This window comes from Toxorhynchites rutilus, chromosome 2 (assembly GCF_029784135.1).
Source record: "Toxorhynchites rutilus septentrionalis strain SRP chromosome 2, ASM2978413v1, whole genome shotgun sequence".
Taxonomy (NCBI): Eukaryota; Metazoa; Arthropoda; class Insecta; order Diptera; family Culicidae; genus Toxorhynchites; species Toxorhynchites rutilus.
This window is the reverse complement of record NC_073745.1, coordinates 47,163,114-47,187,436: the sequence shown is the minus strand read 5'-3', so window position 1 is coordinate 47,187,436 and position 24,323 is coordinate 47,163,114. Positions and strand designations below refer to the sequence as shown.

Below are 24,323 nucleotides of genomic sequence, written 5' to 3'. Positions count from 1 at the left end.
TTGAAGGGTCGATTGATGTAAACGGAAGCAAGATTACTTGGGTTTAATATTCATATCAATTAAAGTCAATGGAGCACATTGATCCTATGATTTTCTAAACTTCAGAATGAATTGGAGGACCTATAACATATAATGCTTATATAAACTCAAAGTCAGCATAGCACGCGAATTCGTATTGAATTCGGAAGTGTAAACAGGAGGAAAATAACACTGAGAGTGTGTAAGAAAAGAAATATCGATCCAAGGCAAATACCTCTCTGATCGATCGAACGAATAATGTCAAAAAACGAAATTGGTTAAGGAATAGGAAGGGTGAGAGAGGAATAATATTTATACATTGTGAATTTATTTCACATAAAATTGGTAAAACTGAAGCACAATATAAAAAACTGGATAAAACTGGACAATATTTAAAAAACTGGAAGATTTCAAGGTTTAACTGTTTGACTGGATCGAAGAAAAAAAAAGCTGGAAGAATCCAGTTTAAACTGGAACATTGGCAACGCTGGCTGCATCAGTTCATGCGACACCTATACCAGAGCTCAGAAGCACAAAATGGTAATGTTTTGTTATTTTGGTTTGAAATTCGTTTGAATTTTTTAGAAAATCTAATTTTTTTTTCGTTGATATAATTGATTATGCAGGAAATTCCGTTTGGCCGATACGAGAAGGATCTTCTTCTTCTTCTTAAATGGCAGTTCCTAGAGGAACTTCGCCGTAGTATTATTTGCGTCATTTTTACTACTACTTAGTTGAGATTTCTATGCCAAATAACACGCCTTGAATGCATCTGAGTGTTAAGCTCTAGAATACGCGTTTAAAAAAAATTCCCCCGACCAGAACGGGAATCGAACCCGAAACCGAATTGCAACATATGTTCTACCAGTAAGAAAATGTAAAAAACAACACTTATACTAAGCCACTCTACATATGTTAGGAATGGAACAATGTAAGATGATGATTTCCCGAACTTTTCAGCGTAGACAGAATAGTGGAAACCGGAAAATTTGAAAAAAAAATCAAATCTCAAAAAATCAAACGAATCTCAATCCAAAATTTTACTCACTGCGCCATCTGGTTGCAAATCTAACTAAGATTCGTCAATATTTTTGACAGAATGTATCTTCTCATCTGGCATCCCTGGTTGAGGAGTTGAACCAGCTTCTTTATCGACAAATTTGACAAACGTCGCTTTGTGCTTTGTGTACATAAATGTTTATCTCGATGCTGTTTACTTCATAGTGAAGGTTTTCGCTTACCATTTGATAAATATTTCTTAAGGAGCAGACACGGTAAAATGGGTGATCGCTACAACATCCACAGTCAGTTAGAGCATTTGCAGAGCAAGTATATCGGAACGGGTCATGCGGATACTAACAAGTTCGAATGGCTCACGAATCAACACCGGGACTCGCTAGCTAGCTACCTGGGTCACTACGATATGCTGAGCTATTTTGCGGTTGCAGAGAACGAGTCCAAAGCTCGCATCAGATTCAATATCATGGAGAAAATGTTGCAGCCGTGCGGACCGCCACCAGACAAACCAGAGGATTAAGTTGTTCGATTTCTTTCAATGAATAAAATATAATGGCTGAGTTTCTCATGACTGCGAATCAACCGAAATGACACTTTTATTTAAATCTTCAGTAGCCCCATCTTTCTCGTCATCGTCATCCAAATCGATTTCACTCAAATGTCTCTGTACTTTTCCTATCAGCATTTGTTGAACAACGGGAGCAACATCGTTGTTCGCTTCATTGAGCCGCTTGCACGCATTCATTAGCGTTTCCTGCGTAATGTTGCCTATCTGTCGCATTTCCGATATTTGATCCAACGTGTGAAGTTTGGCCATGGTAATGATACCGTGATTGCCATTTTTGCCACCTTCCAAACAAATCTTTTGCTCGTCTAGCGTTGGATCTAGGTAAATGTTGTCGCCAAACACTGCCACCGTTGAAGCGGTTACGATGTCAAACATGGAAATAGTGGCATCACTCAATGCTAGACCAGCCGCTGTAATAACCGCACCAAGCACGGAACCATCATCCTCCAAAACGTTGGCAAAAATATCGATCTGAAAGTTGGGAAACAGATGCCGGCATACCACTGGTTGCAGGGCCTTGGTCAGTGCCGCAGCTAGCGAACGCTCTTCCGCATCCGTTTGTGGATTTTTGCGATGAGTGCAAGCGAACGGAGAGAATTTGAAATCACAGTACAGCACCCCAAGTTCGCTGAACTTGTTCTGTTTAGGAATCTCACGCGGGTCGAACACCGATACTATCACTTTGGTGTTTCCGAGCTCGAGATAGGCTGATCCTTTGGCGGTTGAGACAACGCCCAGTTTCATAACTAGAAAATGTGGACATTCAGATTGAATGTTGAAATATTTGCCAGGTTCAGAACACAATACTCACAATACTTTCTGCTTTCACTCTTCTTTCGATCACATTTCCTTCTGCCGGATGAATTGAATACTTCCGCGAGACGTTCTTCGAATGTTTTATCGCGGTTTTTGCTGAAAATCTGATATGGCACCGATCCCTCCGGGCCGTTGATTCGTTTCAGGTCGACTGGCATCTTTAATACCTTCCTATGTAATTTGTCCAACCGGCGGTTAACTTCGTGGTCCAAAACAAACCAAACCAAAACAGTAGAATATAATTTCACGTGTATTTCAGTTTTGACAATTATTTGTTTCTGTAGCATGTACCAAGGCGCGTAGAAGTATATCCTAAGGTGGGCCAACTTGCTAAAACCACTCTTCAGCCATCTTGGAAGTCTACTGTGTTTTGTTTGTAAACAAAACACAATACGCTTGTGCCCAAGCTCGCTCGTGATCAGTCTGTCTCTTTCACACTTCAAGGAAAAAATTCCCATTCTGCTTTCTTCCGTACTGTTTTCATATACCGCTCCCCTACCAACTTAGTGACGAAACGGCCTCACCTAGTACCATAGACCCGTCTTGGTACTTGGTACTTTGTACTTTAATTACACTACCACATACAATTATTCGTACACTCTATTGACAAATCTACGATTGATTTGCAACCAGATGGCGCAGCGAGTAAAATGATCATTTTGGTTTGAAATTCGTTTGATTTTCGACATAGTATGATGATGATGTTGGATTAAAGAGGCTTTAAACTTTTCAGTTTATTCGCCTCTAACCCGACATAGGACTATGTCTTTGATTTCTATATAGGGGTGCCACTCTACGAAAAATGTAACGATTCATTAAGAGTTTCCTAGAGCACTGAGAGCACAAGGGAGATAATCGGATATCCCCGTCCGGGATATCTTAGGTAGCCGGGATCCTGATCTTCCGCTTCATCTATACCTGTTCCTCAGAAACGCCGATGTCAACGTGTTTCCTTCGTTGTGTCCCCGTTTCATATCCCTCCTATCCGATCGATAAACTTTTACTTAGTCGCGGCAATACATACACACACTCTTTACAGATGCACGGGCCGAAGGTTGTGCAGTCCACTGATTATTCAACAAGAGCCAAAGGTTGTACCGCTCATGACAACTCTACACGAGCTGATGATTGCGCCGGCTAGTGACCATTCTATCCTGGATTCCTCGAGTCGAGAAAGACGCACCACGCTAGATATGGGGTACAGACAAGGGGGGCGTTGCTGATTAATGGTCAGCTGCATCCCAATAGGAAGTATCCCGTGTCGGGCACACGTACAGAGCATCGAAGACTGCGACATACCAATTATGAGAACACTTGTAATACTAACCTCGAGTCAACCGCGAGTAATCGGTTACATATTACTAACATAGTCTAAGCAAACATTGTCAAAATATTGAACTCCCGGCCCCGTTAGGCTGACGCCATATGAGCCTTAATAAAATATATATTTTGGATAAAAAAAAAAAAAATTAAGAGTTTCCAAACGCATATTACTCACAATCGTTATTTCGACATATGGTCGGTGTTAAGTCAGACCGGAGCATGTGACATTTTTATGCCTTCGATAAAATTGAAGTTGAAGTTCAGTGCTCTGCAACTTTCAAAGCATTCAATTTTTTCATTCAATATTGTTCTATATTGAGAGAGAGAGAGAAACAGAAAGGGATATATATATATATCTTCTTCTTCTTCAATGGCACTAACGTTCCTAGTGGAACATCGCCGTCTCAACGTAGTATTACTTGCGTCATTTTTATTCTTTTCTCTCTCTCTCTCTCTCTCTCTCTCTCTCTATATATATATATATATATATATATATATATATATAGTACTAAGTACTAATAAAAATGACGCAAGTAATACTACGTTGAGACGTTGTATATATATATATATATATATATATATATATATATATATATATATATATATTTTTTTTATAGAGTGCTCATGCACTCTTCGAGTTTTCAACGCTGACTAGCGTTGTCCTTCCCTTTTTCTCAATATTTTTTCTCTCTATTCGCTTTTCATTCCACTGCGCTTATGTCCTCTTCGTAGGCATCCATTTACCCGTCGAGACGTGTACCGATTAGGAATTGCCCTCCAACTTGACGCGCAACCCGTCACAATCACCCTCGCAGGATTTCTCTTCCCAGCGGAGTGCCGATTAGGTAGTGCTCCCTACATGACGCGCACTCCGTCACAGCTACTCTCGTGGGGTATGCACCATTTAGATCATGGTTTCATCCTTGATGCTCGCTCCTTCGAGAGTTCGCGGTGTTCTTCCATCCAGGCCACGATCAGGCGTTGCCAGGCAGGCATTTTTACTCTTCTCCGTGGCAGTATCCAGTTACCTGTCGAGACGTGCACCGATTAGGAAGCGCCCTCCAACTTGACGCGCGCCCCGTCACGATCACCCTCGCAGGATTTTTCTTCCCAGCGGAGTGCCGATTAGGTAGTGCCCTCCTACATGACGCGCACTCCGTCACGGCGGCTCTCGGGGGGGACTATCCGGTACTACAGCCGTCTCAATTGTTCATCTCTTATGATCAGGCGTTATCCGCATGCTGGTCGGTCGTCCACTTCCGCTGTAGCTCGGACATGATATGTACGATTGCACTGTTTACTGCGTTCCAGGTGCCCTCGTCACGACACATTTACTCCACGTTGTTCCCAGCATGAAGGGTAGGCAGCCCCTCGCGCACTGTGGTGAATCTGGGACGTTCGAATACGATGTGTTCCGGTGTTTCCTCTACATTTCCACACTCCGGACAAAGAGGCGATCTTGCGTGTCCGAACCGGTGCAGATACTGCCTGAAGCAGCCATGACCAGACAAAAACTGTGTTAGATGGAAATTTACCTCTCCGTGTTTCCTATTCACCCAGCCCATTAGTGTCGGTATGAGCCTGTGCGTCCATCTGCCGTTTTGCGCCGCACTCCACTCTTGCTGCCACCTAGCCATCGACTCCGCCCTCATTAGCTTCCGGATTCCTCTGGTTCCCCTCCTCCTATAGCACTCGCTGTCCTCCGCCAAGATGATGTCTATGGGGACCAACCTGGCTATGACGTAGACCGCTTCTATATATATATATATATATATATATATATATATATATATATATATAGAGAGAGAGAGAGAGAGAAAGAGAGAGAGAGAGAGAGAGAGAGAGAGAGAGAGAGAGCGAAAGCGACTAAACGCCCGACGGGCTGTTTAGTCGTTTTGGAGGAGAAACTGCGTGAAGAAGCCAAAAGTCATTTCCGACTGAATACGGATATAGTCAGTCAGATAGTCCAGCTGACTATCCTCAATTGACTGTGACTATGCCGAGCCCTGGTCTATAGTTAAATTTGAATTCATTGTCATCGCTAGAGTCTAAATCGCACTCTAAGATAGTACATTTCACGATCATTCACACTGAGGACCAGCATTTTTCACTGATTCGTTCAGTCAGAGTGGGCCAAGTTTTTTTTTAACATACCCAGAATGTTCACATTTTACACTAGCGGGTTCAAGCACATTTCAACGAGGTACGTATTAACTTCAAGAAAAAGTTTCGGTAGTTCGAATTCGGTGCTTTAAAATGCTTTAAATTGAATATACAAATGTTTGATATATGGTCCATTCTATCTGCACATGACATAGAGCCATTTCGCCATGATAAATGCTACATAGTCCGCTCTGACTACATACTATAAGGGGTTTTCGTTGATCAATCATAACAATTTCGATCCGTTATTCCTGCTCTATGCATGATTTTCCAAATCTGATAAATGTGGGATGTAGCTTACATAATGCTCAACCGAATGTAATCAATAACTCGATCCTTGGTCCAGGATATCATGATGAAAACATCAAAAAATGCAATGTAAAAATTTCACTGGCTGCATCAGATTATGATATCATGAGTAGTCGCGTATGTCTTCCTTAGAAGCCCGCTTTACTTCCTCGAATGCACTTGCTCATTTCCCTTTCCCTTTCCTATACATACGCAGAACTTAGCTCCCAATGAGATCAGTTCACTACAACAGCTACACGAACTTCCCAAGAGATCACTGATGGCCATAGGAAACTTGAAATACATCACCTGGCTATAAAGTTATTACAGAGTTATAACGTTATTATAAAAGTTATAATAGAAGTTATTATAAGGAGTAAATTGGTTGCGTCCACAAATCAAGGGGAAACGAAGAAATGTAATGATGCAAAACAATGTAGAAGATGTTCGTTGCTTCGAGTATAAAACGAGACTGAATATTTGGCTCAGTTTTAGTTTTATTCTAAATTTATTTTAATCATTTTGTTTGAAGATACAGTGAGACATCTTCTTCTTCTTCAATGGCACTAACGTTCCTAGAGGAACTTCGCCGTCTCAACGTAGTATTACTTGCGTCATTTTTATTAGTACTTAGTTGAGATTTCTATGCCAAGTAACACGCCTTGAATGCATTCTGAGTGGCAAGCTCTAGAATACGCGTGATCACAGTGCAAGTCGGAGGAAATTTCTTTGACGAAAAATTCCCCCGACCAGAACGGGAATCGAACCCGAACACCCGGCATGTTAGTTGTGACGCTAACCACTCGGCCAAGGGAGCACAATGTCACAGTGAGACATATACAAGTGATTCAATTTACATTTTTCAACCTTTTTGTTCCTAATTTAACATCTTTGATGTATTCACAGTTCTTGTTTGGCATAAATTCTTTTTCCGATATTTAGATATCGTTGGTGATTTTAATTTGATAACCTAACTAATAATAAAAAAAAAGATCCTAGTTTACTATCGCTCGAATAAGCGGAAATTCTGAATGAGTGGCACTAATTATAAAATTTTCTTTCGAGGTTACAATGCGCTCTTGGACAGTTTTATATTCAGCAGCTCGATGTAAGTCGCTGATTCTGGTGTCGAATGGGGCATCAAATATTGTCCTGAGTATCCGATTTTGGGCCACTTGTAGTTTCTTTACGTGGGTTGTAGCGCACGTTCCCCACACCGGCATAGCATAGTTCACAACTGGAGCAATGATTGTCTTGAACACGGCTAGTTTATTTCGTCTTGATAAGCAGGATCTTCTACATATAAGTGGGTACAGGGATTTTAGCAGTCCAATACTCCTTGCTTTTAGATTGTCCGTATGAAATCGATAAAGTTGTTTATCGTCGATGGTAACACCAAGGTAAGTGACCTGATTCAGCCATTCGATTGGACGATCGTTCAATTTGATGACGCAGTCTGGTGGAGGAAGCAGCTTCGGGGATAATCTGTGCCGGAAAAGGATCGCTTGGCTTTTTGTCTCGTTAACTTTGATTTTCGAGCTGGTCAAGTATGAGACATACGTCGTAACGCTTCGCTGGAGCTTCGATCGATATTATTATTGCACTGTCATCAGCATATAGCGCCAGATTACATCCAGTAGGTAACTGCGGAACATCTGATGTGTACATCACGTACAATATTGGACCTAATAGACTACCCTGTGGTACGCCAGCGGAGATTATTTTCAGCTCGGAAGAGGCACCAGAAAGATGCACTCTGAACGTCCTATCTGATAAATAACTTTTTATTATGCTTGTGAGGTATAGTGGAATGTTAGCCTGCATCAATTTGTGGATAAGTCCTTTGTGCCAGACGTTGTCGAAGGCTTTCTCAACGTCGAGGAAAACTATCGCTGTATTTGTGGAGAGTGCATTGTTCCTCTGGATAATGTTCTTCACTCTGACCAGTTGGTGGACGGTAGAGTGACCCTTCCGGAAGCCGAATTGCACTGGGACTATTAATTCACGCTCTTCGATTTGCACCATTAGACGCTGAAGAATAAGCCGCTCGAAAACCTTACTAATAGCCGACAGGAGCGTGATGGGTCTGTAACTTCTTGGCGAAGTTGGATCCTTTCCAGGTTTCAGAATGGGGATGACTTTCCCTGTCTTCCATCTAACCGGAAAATAGTTGAGTTGGAAGCATCGTGTAAAAATTTCCGCCAGGAAGCGATATGCTTTACCAGGGAGTTTTTTCAGGATCAGATTTACAATACCATCATTATCAGGCGCCTTCATATTTTTACCTCGCTTGACTGCAGTATGCACCTCATCCTCTGTGATTTGGCCTGTGAACCCAGTATCGTGTACCTGCTCATCTAGTAGTTCAATAGAGCGTTGCACCACATGTTCATGGGGGCTCAATATGCTAGCACCGATGTTGTGCGCCTCGACGATAATGTTGGCGATTGCATTTGACTTCTCGGCGGGGGATACTAAGATGTCACCCGAGTTTTCTTCCTTCAGTGGCGGGATCATCGTGGGTCGTTTCTAGTATTTTTGCCACCTTCCAAAATGGCCTCGAATGATCATCCATTTGCTCGATGCTGTTGGCAAAACGCTCGTTCCTTATCTCCAGCATCCGATTCCTGATGAGATGATTGAGATAGGCGACTTCTTGTTTCTGCCAATGACATCCAGTTCGTTGGTATTGGCGCCTGACGGTATTACGCTGTTGTATTAGCCGACGAGTGGGTAGATCTATTGCAACGAACTGATTTCTGATCGTAACCCAATGAACAAAGGAATCTTCTGCAGTATGAATGACCTCTTCTAAAACGCTAAGATTATTCTCGATAGCTTCGACGGATGACAAATCTGAAGTATCAGGGATGCGAGATTCCACGAGGCGACCGAATGCAATCCAGTTCACTCTATGATAGTCTCGTCTCTTTGCAACCGGTGCTGGAGCGGGATGAAATTGTAGCTGAGATATAACCGGATAATGATCAGAGCTCAGCTCGAGGTGGGTAACAGGCTTATACAGGTTCATGTCCGAGAGAAAAACGTCCAGAGTTGATGTTGAACCGGTTGGAGAGAGGAACGTTGGATCATCAGGATAGTAGATGTTGCATGTCGCCGAACTTAGATGGTCGGCAAGAATGCTTCCATTCTTGTTTGTCCTATTATTGCGCCATAGGATGTGTCGAGCGTTGAGATCGCCAGCTATCACGAAGCCGGATTGGTTATCAGTGAGTATTTGTAAGTCATTCGCAAATAGCTGGGATGACCCATCTCCGTCCATGCACTGTCTGGGGACGTAAACAGCAAACAGTGTGAAACTACCTTGCAGGGAATGAATTTTGACGCCGATTGTCTCGATGACTTTGGTTTTTGGATGCGGGACGATTTCATAGCGGATGCCATGCTTCACTATTACTGCAACGCCGCCACCATTTGAGTTGGGTCGATCTAGTCGGATCACAAAGTGTGCCAGAAGAGAAAAGTTTGTTGACGGGTTGAGCCGGGTTTCCGTGATCACACCTACATCAATGGAGTGTCGAGCAAGAAAATCATTTAACTCGATCTTTTTTGCCCGAACAGAGCGGGCATTCCAGTTCATAATCTTGATGCAGCGGGGCTCAATAGACCCCATATTTGCAACCAATAAAATACAGGACTTCTAGCTGGTCCTCTTTTGATTTGCATAGCCGCAATTGACTTGAAAGTTCGCGGAAAATGTTCCACAATTCAGTAGCACTAAAAAGCTCGTTCGTGTTGTCACTGCGGGAGGTGTTTGGTGGCTGTGTTGGCGGGACGTGTGTGGCCGCTCTGAGGCGAGGATCAACGCGACGCCCACTCTGCAGGTTGGTCCAGACGTTAGCTGCAGGGTGCGAATATGCCATCCTAGGAGTTTCGGTAGGAACTGGATTATGAGCAAGAGCCGGAAAATTTTGCTCTGTGAGGGCTGGAGCAACTGGAGCTTTAGGTTTTCAACCCGGTTGGTTCACTGACGTTGCTTTTTGTCGTATTTGTATATATTCGGCTCGTTTCGGGCAGCTACGGTCCGTAGCAGGATGAGGGCCATTGCAATTTACGCAACGTTTCGTAGTTGATGTTTCAGCGGGGCATCCTTCAGAAGTATGAGCATTGCCACAGTTGATGCATCTGCTCCTAAGATGGCAGTTTCGTGTACCATGTCCATGGAATAAGCAGTTCATACACTGCGTCACGTCTGCTCGTTTGTTTCGGTATGCTTCCCAGCGAACGGTGAAGTAGGCGATGGTTTTAACTTGACTAAGTTTTTTCAAACTAGTGTATCCCTTTGCGAAGCGCACTAAATAGAGACAGTCATCTTGGGTTGCATTTTCCACTTTTCGTTTAATTATATGCGCATCCTGGGCGGAAATGTTGTGTTCTTTCTGAAGCAAGTTCCGTAGCTCCTTGGTATCCACTAGCGGAAGGCCACGAAGCACAACTTTGTATGGCCGCTCGTTCGGTTTGTCGTGAGTGTAGTATTCATATCCACACAGCTGCAGATACTTTTCAACTTTGTCGAAATCAGTTGGGGAGGAGCACTGAATTTTAGTCCCAAACCGAGTTATTCGATAGGTTGGCCGAACATCACACGCTTTCATTTTTTCAATCAGCGTCGCAACTGGTAAATTTTTAACTACCAAAGGTGGCAGCCTAGTTTTTCTGGGAATAGTCTCCGGATGTGTTACTACTGGCGTTGGATGAAAATCATCAGGAGATTGCTGAGCCAATGTGCTGAATACGTTGTTATTTAGTAGCTTTTCTTCTAGAACGTCATTACTGGCGACTGGATCAATTTTCTTCCGCTTGGTTGCGTTTTTAGAAGAAACGCGAACCACAGAGGGCGGCGTCTCTTCAACCTCCATATGGACACGAAACACGACCGCGAATGTGATAACACCACTACTGCACGAACGAATTTGAAGAAAACGCGAAAACGAACTGAAAAAAAATAAACCACACGACGATATCCAAGTTGGATTACCACTGGTGGGGTCCAATCTTGGATCGAAGCGCAGCGAAAGTATAGCGAACTGGATTGCTCAACAGTCCGATGCCGAATGAATATTTGGCTCAGCAGAGATCCACTATTTATACCCTAGCAAATATTCCCGTTCGTTGTTTATATTATCGCGATTACATAAGTTGCCACTCAAGAAATTCAGCCGAATCGCGCTGAGCGACGAATGTGCTAAAACGTTTGATGAAGCGATCTCAACGTTTGCTGTGCGGTACGATACCGAAATGCTTTTGAATCCGGACACTTTTCCATTTTATTCAATATCCTACCACAACCAGAACATCGTCTGCATGATGAGTCAATGTACACTAAATTGTATCAATTTAGTGTAGTGTCAAGTAAAGTATCAGAAAAATGTCAGAAATCAAAACAAATATTTGTAATTCACATACCCATGTCCGTAATACACAAACACATTCAGAAGATGATTTTAAATCCAGACGGATAAAAAATTAACTATGATCTTACTGAAAAAAGTTCATAAGAGTATGTTATAAACCCTAGAAAATATGAAGCATAGATTTTCGATCCGAAAAATTCTTCGTTATATTAAACTGTAAAAACCGGTTTAAGGAACGCTACTCATTCACAAAAAAAATGCAGCAGCATTCTTTTCAACGAAGAAGAATGATTTATCGTGGAGTGGAAAAGCTGGGAGAAGTCCTCGAAAATCTCAGAAAAGTTTGATTCCCTCGAAACCCATCATCTTAGCAGAATGGACAATAATTTTATGAAAACACACCTGGAACTTTCCAATAGCATTACTAGTAACTTTGTCAAGCGGATAGCGCTAGTCGCACATGGTTATTATCGACTATAAATGATTCCTTAAATAAATTTCATAACTTTTATTCATTGTTGACGTTTGGTTTAAGGTTATAAGAGAATAACAATGAAATAATAAGCTCTACAAAAATCAATAATTAATTTCTCTCAACGAAATGCTGCTGAAAAAATGTGTCCGGAATTTTGAAAACAAAAGTGTCCGGAATTCAAATCATGATTGAAAACATGTGTCCGGATTCCAAATCCCAGCACAATGAAGAAATTAACAAATTTCGAATAAATATAACAAGATTTCGAGGAATTCTGTGATTCATAACTTACGAGAATGCCTTCTGATTCTATAGGAACGGTATTTTTGCATACTATGATTTGTCAAAATATTTTAGTAGTTGATGTTGTCATCGTAAGCGCTTAAGTGTCCGGATTTCGATGCATTACGATATGTGTGACGATAACATTTCGGCAACGGGAACCACTCAGCCATCCCATTCGACTATCATTATTCTTACTCACAGCACGTGAATGTATAGAAATACTTTGGCATCTATTCCCAGACATATCAACCAACTGAGACAGATAGAAAGATAGAATCGATTCATTTGCACGCATCTAGTTTTATTATAATCTAGCTTTAAGCTATATAAATTTTACGTTGAATTGGATGAGCCGTGTTACATAATTGATTATATTGCTCTGTATACTCTGAATAATAAATTTTTCAATTGCATGAACAATCTGTTGATAATTGGAAAGAATATTCTATATTCACGCTCCATTAACAAGCGTCGATTAATCACACTTTTCACTACGCGCTCAAATTTAAAATAGTGACTTGAATCCATTCATAGGACAGTACGAGCGTTCCATTACTACGCATGAGCACAACACATTTTCAACGGAGAACATACAGTCAACCGAAACTAATTCTCTATCTCGAAACGCTCCATTACCATAAAATCAACAGGCTTACACTCACAAATACAGAACGGAACGTGGTGGCCCTCTCTAAAAATATCATTCTGTTTACAAACATGATGCACATACCGCACAGGCATAGCATTCCTTCGATGTCTCCCCACACCGCGAACAGCTGGTTCGATACTCCAGGATTTGTCGCACATGCGTCCTCCTTGCGTTTCAGTAGATTGAGGCAATTTTCTGAATCTGAATGCCATTTGGTCCCATCTATTGACGTTTTCCCACCAGAATCAGCTACTTTGAGATTGATCCGACTGGCAGTAGGTTATTTTCGTGAATTGGTGTCGTTATGTAAATCTAGAATCTGAGACCAACAGTGAGGATGTCCGTCCTCAACTTTAAAATCACCATCAAAACGATGAAGTTGTGTATCTGCTTCATCGGCATTAGTTCTCTCTTACTGCTAGTACTTTGTCTTTACATTTCGCTAAATACTCCCGAGAAAGCTGTACCGTCTTTGATCACCGGATCAGAACAGCAGGTGATCAGCTATGAGCTGCTCCGGAGTCAAAATGCCGCACTGGTTCCTGAGAAGTACAACGAACATGAGGTTAAATCACGTATTATCAGGGAAAAAATAAAACGTTTGGCCGGCGGAAGAAATGCAGAATTAAGTACTCCTGCACGACGAAATAGAACCATCGAACTCAATCGGAACATACAAATATTTTACCACGCATCAGTGGCATGGTACAGACCTCATCCAACGGTACCGAGTGACAGGGTAAATGAGGGTTGTTTCCATTTCGATCGAGATACAGAGGGTTTTGTGTTTCATTCTAGGTGGTTAGCCGGATAATTGAGAATGGATCCTCGGTATCGTTCCGTCCCAGTGATGATCATGTGATAAACATTGCATTCTATCCGAAACGTAAATTGTACAACACAACAGAGACGATCCTCCGAGAGCACTTCAATGATATCCAGAACTGCGGAATCGGTGTTGTAATTCTTGTGTGGCATCCATCATTCAACGAAGGACTGTTGAGGGCGATCTTCAAAACGGCAGCTATTCACAATCTAAAGATTGCTGTGAACATTCAGGAGTATCCCGAAAGAACGATTGAAAGCATCAGGAATAATATCAAATACTTCATCGATCTATTCGGAAAAGAACCAACCAGCACATTGAGCTACTTCCGTGTGCTCTCCAAACAGCGCGACCTACCAATATTTTATATCCGGAAGGCATACCAAATTACGGATGCCAACTGGACGCGGTTACTTTCGCGAAACGGTATACTCACAATTCGGGGAACCAGCTACGACGCGATAGTTTTGGCACACATCAGCACGAAAGAGCACAAAACGATAGTTCGACGAGGGGGTTTCGATGGTTTCTACACGTATCTTCCAAGCAATGGAGCAAACTATGCGAGCACTTGGAAGAATTGGTCGCAACTGAAAAAGTTTGCTGATACGTACCATTTGATTTTTGTCCCCACGATTGGCCCCGGTTATTACGATCGTAGAAAGTACACTCGGAACGCACTGCTGAATCATGGTATCACAAACATCAAGAGGTACCGCTCGAATGGGCAGTATTTCGATGTTGCGTGGAGGACGGCTTTGAAGAACAACGCCCAGATCATAACGATCAACAGCTACAACAACTGGGTGGATGGAACCCAAATTGAGGCCGCAATACCGATGTTTGGCTTCCGAGACTATCTACCCGGGTCACCCGAAAAGTATCTGGACTTGACGCAGTCTTGGGTCGAAGAGTACGTGAAATACAAGCTGAACAGCATTAAGAACTCGAAGAAGAGCGAGGGTGCTCTGGGTTGTTATGAATTTATCAACAATACTCTTTGCTAGGTTGGTGCGAGACAAAATGCTACATTTCATTCTCAGTGTGTAGATCAAATAGATAGCCCAGTTATTGAAAAGTAGTGAGAGAGATATGGTTAGTTCAACTAACCCTGTAGTCTGTAGTCTGTAGTGAGACCGTTCGATAAATCAAAATTTCCCTCTATCTTCCTAGCCTTCACCCAACTTATTTTGCAAACTCTCCCAATTTAGCTCTGGTCACAATTTTATCAACTACAGCAACATAGTGTGATATAGTGTAAGTGCAAGCTACGCACCTTTTTTTAATTGTCCCAATTATGAATAGCTCAAACACCTTTAAAGAGTACCCATGCTTCAGCAAAAGTTTGTTGAAAGAATAAATCGTTCGAGATCTGCAAATATCCAGGCAAGGAAATGAAACTCCATATTTTATCAATAGCTAGTAGAGAAGAAAAGGTTGTAATTTACGCTGGATGATAAAAAAAATCTGTGGATAGCTATACACTGACAACTAAATTAGACTGATATAGCCGAACTTCCACCTTTTGTGATTTTTGTCACGACGAAACTGATACCCGCTCTTATTCTTGTTTTCATTCGAAACAGATACGTGCGAAAGTTTTGTCTATTCGTATTCCTGTGTCCGTTCAAAGCACGAACAATTGTTCGTTGGAATGAAACGTTTAGATGTACGTTTAGCGTTTAGATGCGAAAAATATAATTGTTGACATTATCCAAAATAATTCACATTCTTGCATAGCTCTAGGTTTCTGAAACGATAATGTCTTTTGCGAAAATGCTCGAATCGAGTGATTAGAGCGAAAATCGAATACGGCCGTAATCAAGAATGAGACTGAATAACTGAGGTTAGAAGATAAGCACGATCAGCTACGTGTGTTGCGTCTATTGAGAAATTCAAACCGAATCTTATCTACTCTAATTAGGCTGCATCGTAGTCGTCTCGTAAACGATGAAAATACAGAGTGGTTCAAAACGGACTTCCCGATTTCGATGAGGTCCATGGCGCAGCTTTAGAAGGCGTAGAAGGGCCTTCTCGTTATGTGTAAGTATTGGGACTTCTATGAAAAATGAATTAAATTCCGGTTCTTCACATTCATTGAAAGTTCTATCCCATAGGATTTATATAGTGTAACCTTAGGAGAGCGCAAAAGGTCGTCCATTGACAAGGGGTTATAGAGGTTTATACTGGTTCACAGGGGCTCGAGAGTAAATGACCTTTATCACTATTCATGGAAAACGCATGTGAGGAGATTGTCTGAAGCATCCCCAGCAAACATTAAATCGTATAACTAGCGTATGTACAGCATCATATGCCCCATATTTTGGGAGATATATTTTGGTGGGAGAGAAATATAATGTTTGAAACAAGTGTTGGTTATGGTTAAGAAAATTGCTTCGATGGGATTCGAACTCCGGTTGTTTCGATTGTCAAGCTGCAGCTATCTCGCACGGTTATCTGGAACAAGGCGCGTAGAAGTATGGGCCTATGGTGGGCCAACCTGCTAAAACCACTCATCAGCCATCTTGGAAGTCTACTGTGTTTTGTTTGTAAACAAAACACAATACGCTTGTGCCCAAGCTCGCTCGTGATCAGTCTGTCTCTTTCACGCTTCAAGGAAATAATTCCCCTTCTGCTTTCTTCCGTACTGTTTTCATATACCGCTCCCCTAAACAACTTAGTGACGAAACGGCCTCACCTAGTACCATAGACCCGTCTTGATCTGGAATATAGTGTGCAATCGTATACGTCAATCCTGGTTGCCGATTGTACTTATTTAACTTTGTCCTAAGAAAAAAAGAAGTCATCTCAATAAAACAAATCAAATACTTAATTTCGTTTATTTGAAACGATAACCCACAAAATTCATACGAACGATCTCAACTCTAAACATTTTTTGTTGTTTTGAATGTAGTTTCAAGTTATATATTATTTGTTAACCAAATGGGCAGTCTTGCAATGTCGAATGAAACAAGGTGATTAGAAGTACAGCATGGACTCGATTATATACAGTTTCTGATTTCTTTTCACTGTATATAATCAAATCCTGTATATAATCGGGCAGAATTTTTTTTTAAGATGAAGAATTGGAGACTTTACTCGATCAAGATCCGTCACAAACGCAACAAGAACTTGCAGATACACTTGGAGTAGCTCAGCAAATCATATCCGATCGTTAAAAAGTCATGATCCGAAAGATAGAACATTGGGTGCCGTATAAATTGATGCCACGAGACGTCGAGCGCCATTTTTTCAAGTGCGAACTGCTCCAACGGCATAAAAGAAAGGGTTTTTTTTTTTGCATCGAATCGTTCCTGGCGATGAAAAGTGGATCCATTACGACAATCATAAACGTCAGGCAACGTATGGATACCCCGGTCATGCATCAACATCGACAGCCACGCGGAATATTCACTGCCAGAAACCCAGTTTCATCTTTTTTCGAGCGGTTCTAACACTTACCCTTACGGCGCCAGTGGTTGTATGGTTAGCGTAACAGCCTCACAATCCGATCGGCCTGGGTTCAATCCCAGCTGGCGTCGTTGGGATTTTCTGAGGCGAAAAATCTCTGGTTACGTCTTCCTTCGGAGCGGAAGTAAAAGAAGTTGGCCCGGCTCATGAGTTGTTGAGTCTGATAGGTAGGAACAGGTGGAGTCGCCTCCCTGATGTCGGTGATTGGCACTAAAGTGGCGGAAATAGGCCGACGAAAAATAAGCGAAGATAAAAAAAAAACACTTACCCTTACCCCTTATCTTACCCCGCCATGCCTCCCGTAAGCAGCACTGCCAACAGTAAAGGCGCTTAGAAGTATATCCTTAGATGGGCCAACTTACTAAAACCACTCTTCAGCCATCTTGGAAGTCTACTGTGTTTTGTTTGTAAACAAAACACAATACGCTAGTGTCGAAGCTCGCTCGTGATCAGTCTGTCTCTTTCACACTACAAGCAAATAATTCCCCTTCTGCTTTCTTCAATTTTTGTTCAATTTTTGTGTTGATTGATTTATAATTATTGAGAAAAAGATGCGCAACTCTAAAACTAAACTGACCAGACGGCCCGAATTTCAACAAAATGTCTCGCATTTGGCAAAAGGAACGAAAATGTCCCGCGATATCAATATATTTCAGTACTAGCTGACCCGACGAACTTCGTCCCGCCCGAAATAGATTTTTTGATTTGAATACTTTCAAACATCCACGTTTTCTTACTAAGTGAACGTTAATGAGTCCGATCACTGAACTCTTCATTGATCGATTACCCTTCGACTCTTTACAATTTCCTTTTACTATGAATTGTCTAGTACTTCTACAAAAATTCATCCTTATATTATACAATTATTTTCAGACACCATTCTCTTTCGAGATTCTTCAAGCATTTGGAAATAACATGTTTCTCCGTTCCATGGAATACATGTTTGATACAAAGAATATTACAAAATAAAGACAGCTCAAATCGGACCATTCCTCGGGTTTAGGGCACACCAACACATTTGGCCTCCCATTTTTGTTACCGTTGTTACCGTACAACACATTTGGCCTCCCAAGATATAGAAATGCGTTATTCCGTCTGAAAATCCTTTTCCACTTTCGAACAAAAATCAATTTTATTAGCGCCAACATCAAATGGACTAACAACGCGTAGCTAATTGTAACACATATGGGAATTCTATTTTCTGAATTTTTCGATTTTTCTCTCCGATATATTGATCTACGGGAAGAGACGAATACAACAAAATACAGGAGGCTAAAATCGGACCATCCCTTCTTCGGGTTTTCCGCTTACCAACAGATTTTTGCCTTACATTTTTATTTATATAGATTACAATTTAATCATGTTGATTTTCTTAAATGGATGAACCTCAAAATAAAACTTTTATTTGTCAGACTGTTCAAGAGCGCTTCCAATGCATTCAACGATCAATACGATGAGCTGGTTTCATCGCACCGACAGTGGACTTTTTGTTTAGAGAGTATCAACAGGAAAGGACAGCAACAAAATCGGAAAATCGATTTTTATAAAGATTTATTTTTAAGATTTTTATAAAGATTTATAACGATTTTTATAAAACCCCCTATTGATCAACAGGGACCAACGTGAGTCAAACGAAAAGTTCATCTTTGGTTCTCTAGCTCGGTCAGGGCTTAACGTGTTGAATAAGCCGGAAGAACTAGTGTATGCTGGACAGCAAGAGGCAGGGTTGTTTGATGAAGTATCGCAAATGAAGCAAATGTTGGCCGGAACCTCAATCATGGCTGATGAAAAGATGTATGTCGACATGTACTTTTACTTTTCCGTAGCTTTGGTAGTCAGCTATCTCTCCATTTTGGTCATTCGCTTAAAAGTTTTCTATAGGCCGCAGCTGGGGTATGTTGGGAAGGTTGGCGGTCTACGCGATAATGCTTATCTCCAGCCGATCCATTATCCATTCTCCAGTGATTTTTTGGCATAATGGGTTGATCCCCGTTTCGGCATAAATACCACATCACCTTCGCAAGTTTCGGCAAGCACTTCGTACTCGTTCCCCGTTCACCATATGACTCGAAAGAAGAGCGGCTTGGACATTCCCTTCTCGTCTGTCAGAGAAGGACCTTCGAGAACTTGATGTGGATTATATATTCGACGTCATCGCTTACCTAGGGAACGTAAAGTACCCGGTCCCCGGCCATTCGTTGAATTCTAGCATCAAGCACGTCTCGTCTTCCATTATGAGCACGAAAAGAAGTTTTTCACTTCTTTCGCCGGAAAGAAGTTTTTCACTAGCACCTGAAGCTACTACTTCTGGCTGATTGCCTGCTGCTCAGATACTGCCGGTCTCGTCTGACGCTTCCGCATAAAAATGTCCATTTTGGCCAGATTATCCTTCACCGTTTGACCGGTTGTTTCGATCTCCCGGCTTAAGGAGCGACAGGGAGAGGATGTTGTAAATACCAGATCGGCTATGCCTGGCGGACACAAAGTGTCTCAGGATGTCCAACTCCTTTGCTGTGGGGTGAAGCTGATAGTCTGAAAAAATCATGAAGTTGCTTGACAGTGCTGCTGCTGCTTATTAACAGCCTTGAATAATTGTTGTTGTAGGCTTAATAAACGTAATATTTGAGGAAAATTTGTTCCATTAAATTATTTTTGGTAGTTTTTTTTCATAGCCATCCGAAAATAGTCCATTTTTGATTTGAATACTTTCAAACATCCACGTTTTCTTACTAAGTGAACGTTAATGAGTCCGATCACTGAACTCTTCATTGATCGATTACCCTTCGACTCTTTACAATTTCCTTTTACTATGAATTGTCTAGTACTTCTACAAAAATTCATCCTTATATTATACAATTATTTTCAGACACCATTCTCTTTCGAGATTCTTCAAGCATTTGGAAATAACATGTTTCTCCGTTCCATGGAATACATGTTTCATACAAAGAATATTACAAAATAAAGACAGCTCAAATCGGACCATTCCTCGGGTTTAGGGCACACCAACACATTTGGCCTCCCATTTTTGTTACCGTTGTTACCGTACAACACATTTGGCCTCCCAAGATATAGAAATGCGTTATTCCGTCTGAAAATCCTTTTCCACTTTCGAACAAAAATCAATTTTATTAGCGCCAACATCAAATGGACTAACAACGCGTAGCTAATTGTAACACATATGGGAATTCTATTTTCTGAATTTTTCGATTTTTCTCTCCGATATATTGATCTACGGGAAGAGACGAATACAACAAAATACAGGAGGTTAAAATCGGACCATCCCTTCTTCGGGTTTTCCGCTTACCAACAGATTTTGCCTTACATTTTTATTTATATAGATTAAAATTTAATCATGTTGATTTTCTTAAATGGATGAACCTCAAAATAAAACTTTTATTTGTCAGACTGTTCAAGAGCGCTTCCAATGCATTCAACGATCAATACGATGAGCTGGTTTCATCGCACCGACAGTGGACTTTTTGTTTAGAGAGTATCAACAGGAAAGGACAGCAACAAAATCGGAAAATCGATTTTTATAAAGATTTATTTTTAAGATTTTTATAAAGATTTATAACGATTTTTATAAAACCCCCTATTGATCAACAGGGACCAACGTGAGTCAAACGAAAAGTTCATCTTTGGTTCTCTAGCTCGGTCAGGGCTTAACGTGTTGAATAAGCCGGAAGAACTAGTGTATGCTGGACAGCAAGAGGCAGGGTTGTTTGATGAAGTATCGCAAATGAAGCAAATGTTGGCCGGAACCTCAATCATGGCTGATGAAAAGATGTATGTCGACATGTACTTTTACTTTTCCGTAGCTTTGGTAGTCAGCTATCTCTCCATTTTGGTCATTCGCTTAAAAGTTTTCTATAGGCCGCAGCTGGGGTATGTTGGGAAGGTTGGCGGTCTACGCGATAATGCTTATCTCCAGCCGATCCATTATCCATTCTCCAGTGATTTTTTGGCATAATGGGTTGATCCCCGTTTCGGCATAAATACCACATCACCTTCGCAAGTTTCGGCAAGCACTTCGTACTCGTTCCCCGTTCACCATATGACTCGAAAGAAGAGCGGCTTGGACATTCCCTTCTCGTCTGTCAGAGAAGGACCTTCGAGAACTTGATGTGGATTATATATTCGACGTCATCGCTTACCTAGGGAACGTAAAGTACCCGGTCCCCGGCCATTCGTTGAATTCTAGCATCAAGCACGTCTCGTCTTCCATTATGAGCACGAAAAGAAGTTTTTCACTTCTTTCGCCGGAAAGAAGTTTTTCACTAGCACCTGAAGCTACTACTTCTGGCTGATTGCCTGCTGCTCAGATACTGCCGGTCTCGTCTGACGCTTCCGCATAAAAATGTCCATTTTGGCCAGATTATCCTTCACCGTTTGACCGGTTGTTTCGATCTCCCGGCTTAAGGAGCGACAGGGAGAGGATGTTGTAAATACCAGATCGGCTATGCCTGGCGGACACAAAGTGTCTCAGGATGTCCAACTCCTTTGCTGTGGGGTGAAGCTGATAGTCTGAAAAAATCATGAAGTTGCTTGACAGTGCTGCTGCTGCTTATTAACAGCCTTGAATAATTGTTGTTGTAGGCTTAATAAACGTAATATTTGAGGAAAATTTGTTCCATTAAATTATTTTTGGTAGTTTTTTTTCATAGCCATCCGAAAATAGTCCATTTTTGATTTGAATACTTTCAAACATCCACGTTTTCTTACTAAGTGAACGTTAATGAGTCCGATCACTGAACTCTTCATTGATCGATTACCCTTCGACTCTTTACAATTTCCTTTTACTATGAATTGTCTAGTACTTCTACAAAAATTCATCCTTATATTATACAATTATTTTCAGACACCATTCTCTTTCGAGATTCTTCAAGCATTTGGAAATAACATGTTTCTCCGTTCCATGGAATACATGTTTCATACAAAGAATATTACAAAATAAAGACAGCTCAAATCGGACCATTCCTCGGGTTTAGGGCACACCAACACATTTGGCCTCCCATTTTTGTTACCGTTGTTACCGTACAACACATTTGGCCTCCCAAGATATAGAAATGCGTTATTCCGTCTGAAAATCCTTTTCCACTTTCGAACAAAAATCAATTTTATTAGCGCCAACATCAAATGGACTAACAACGCGTAGCTAATTGTAACACATATGGGAATTCTATTTTCTGAATTTTTCGATTTTTCTCTCCGATATATTGATCTACGGGAAGAGACGAATACAACAAAATACAGGAGGTTAAAATCGGACCATCCCTTCTTCGGGTTTTCCGCTTACCAACAGATTTTGCCTTACATTTTTATTTATATAGATTAAAATTTAATCATGTTGATTTTCTTAAATGGATGAACCTCAAAATAAAACTTTTATTTGTCAGACTGTTCAAGAGCGCTTCCAATGCATTCAACGATCAATACGATGAGCTGGTTTCATCGCACCGACAGTGGACTTTTTGTTTAGAGAGTATCAACAGGAAAGGACAGCAACAAAATCGGAAAATCGATTTTTATAAAGATTTATTTTTAAGATTTTTATAAAGATTTATAACGATTTTTATAAAACCCCCTATTGATCAACAGGGACCAACGTGAGTCAAACGAAAAGTTCATCTTTGGTTCTCTAGCTCGGTCAGGGCTTAACGTGTTGAATAAGCCGGAAGAACTAGTGTATGCTGGACAGCAAGAGGCAGGGTTGTTTGATGAAGTATCGCAAATGAAGCAAATGTTGGCCGGAACCTCAATCATGGCTGATGAAAAGATGTATGTCGACATGTACTTTTACTTTTCCGTAGCTTTGGTAGTCAGCTATCTCTCCATTTTGGTCATTCGCTTAAAAGTTTTCTATAGGCCGCAGCTGGGGTATGTTGGGAAGGTTGGCGGTCTACGCGATAATGCTTATCTCCAGCTGATCCATTATCCATTCTCCAGTGATTTTTTGGCATAATGGGTTGATCCCCGTTTCGGCATAAATACCACATCACCTTCGCAAGTTTCGGCAAGCACTTCGTACTCGTTCCCCGTTCACCATATGACTCGAAAGAAGAGCGGCTTGGACATTGAATAATTGTTGTTGTAGGCTTAATAAACGTAATATTTAAGGAAAATTTGTTCCATTAAATTATTTTTGGTAGTTTTTTTTCATAGCCATCCGAAAATAGTCCATTTTTTTAATGTATACGTTAACACTAAATTGTATGAAAAATGGATTGAAATTTTCGAGCATTCCATTCGGTAATTTGAAGAAAATTGTTGAACTTGAATCGTGCTTGCCAGGCTTTAATGCTCTAACTGAGCGAGTGTAAACAATATCTAAGCCACCGAAAAATCACAACTGAATGACGATACTTCGAATAAAAATAATAATACAGATCAGGTTTAATTGCAAGGACACATGTTAAGTGTTACACGAATAATTGAGATTCGCTAAACTATGGTTTATTTTCACATAACGTATATACATAACGTTTTGTTTTTTGTGTCCCGCGTTAGACCTTTGACCATCTGGTCACTTTATCTAAAACTAATCAAGCAAATGGTGTCAAACTTGGCATATAGACCTGCCATACAAATGAAACACAAATTTCTGCATTACTCGAGAATTAATCAAGCAAACGAAACCAAATTTGGCATGTGGAGGTTTTAGGATGCAATAAATGTTTCTATGATGGTTAGACTCTCCACCATCCTCTCTAAGGGGGGGCTGCCATACAAATGAAACATAAATTTCTGCATTACTCGCGAATTAATCAAGCAAATGAAACCAAATTTGGCATGTGAAGGTTTTAGGATGCAATAAATATTTCTATAGTGGTTAGACACCCCTCCCGCTCTCTAAGGGTGGGCTGTCATACAAATGAAACACAAATTTCTGCATAACTCGGAAGCTAATCAAGTACAATTTGGGATGTGAGCGTTTTTGGGTATGATAAATGTTTCTATAATGGTATGACACCCCTCACTCCTCTGGAATGGAGAAGGGGTCCCATAAAAATATTACACACATTTCAACCAAAAATATTCCAGCCAAACAT

The 24,323-nt window shown here is 41.0% G+C and overlaps 3 protein-coding genes across 5 annotated transcripts; 2 read left to right on the top strand and 1 right to left on the bottom strand.

The window, feature by feature from the left end:
- Nucleotides 1-1,185: 1,185 nt before the first annotated feature.
- LOC129768276 (splicing factor 3B subunit 5) lies at nt 1,186-1,623 on the top strand. The gene has a single exon (XM_055769801.1). The coding sequence runs from the start codon at nt 1,298-1,300 to the stop codon at nt 1,553-1,555; it is 258 nt and encodes an 85-aa protein (XP_055625776.1). The 5' UTR covers nt 1,186-1,297; the 3' UTR covers nt 1,556-1,623.
- LOC129768275 (exosome complex component MTR3-like) lies at nt 1,598-2,827 on the bottom strand. Its single transcript, XM_055769799.1, has 2 exons — nt 2,415-2,827; nt 1,598-2,349 (listed from the first exon to the last, which is right to left on the bottom strand). Exons 1-2 carry the CDS (start codon nt 2,704-2,706, stop codon nt 1,601-1,603), a joined length of 1,041 nt encoding a protein of 346 aa, XP_055625774.1. The 5' UTR covers nt 2,707-2,827; the 3' UTR covers nt 1,598-1,600.
- A 10,336-nt stretch (nt 2,828-13,163) lies between these two features.
- On the top strand, nt 13,164-23,302 carry LOC129768270 (glycoprotein endo-alpha-1,2-mannosidase). 3 transcript variants are annotated; one of them, XR_008741652.1, is made up of 3 exons: nt 13,164-13,716; nt 13,776-15,472; nt 15,544-23,302. XR_008741652.1 is itself a non-coding variant. In XM_055769794.1 (2 exons), exons 1-2 carry the CDS (start codon nt 13,315-13,317, stop codon nt 14,808-14,810), a joined length of 1,437 nt encoding a protein of 478 aa, XP_055625769.1. In that variant the 5' UTR covers nt 13,164-13,314; the 3' UTR covers nt 14,811-23,301. The 3 variants fall into 3 exon arrangements, 1 of the variants encoding a protein (XP_055625769.1); XR_008741653.1 differs by having other exon boundaries at nt 13,776-15,846; nt 15,921-23,302; XM_055769794.1 differs by having other exon boundaries at nt 13,776-23,301.
- The last annotated feature ends 1,021 nt before the right edge of the window (nt 23,303-24,323 follow it).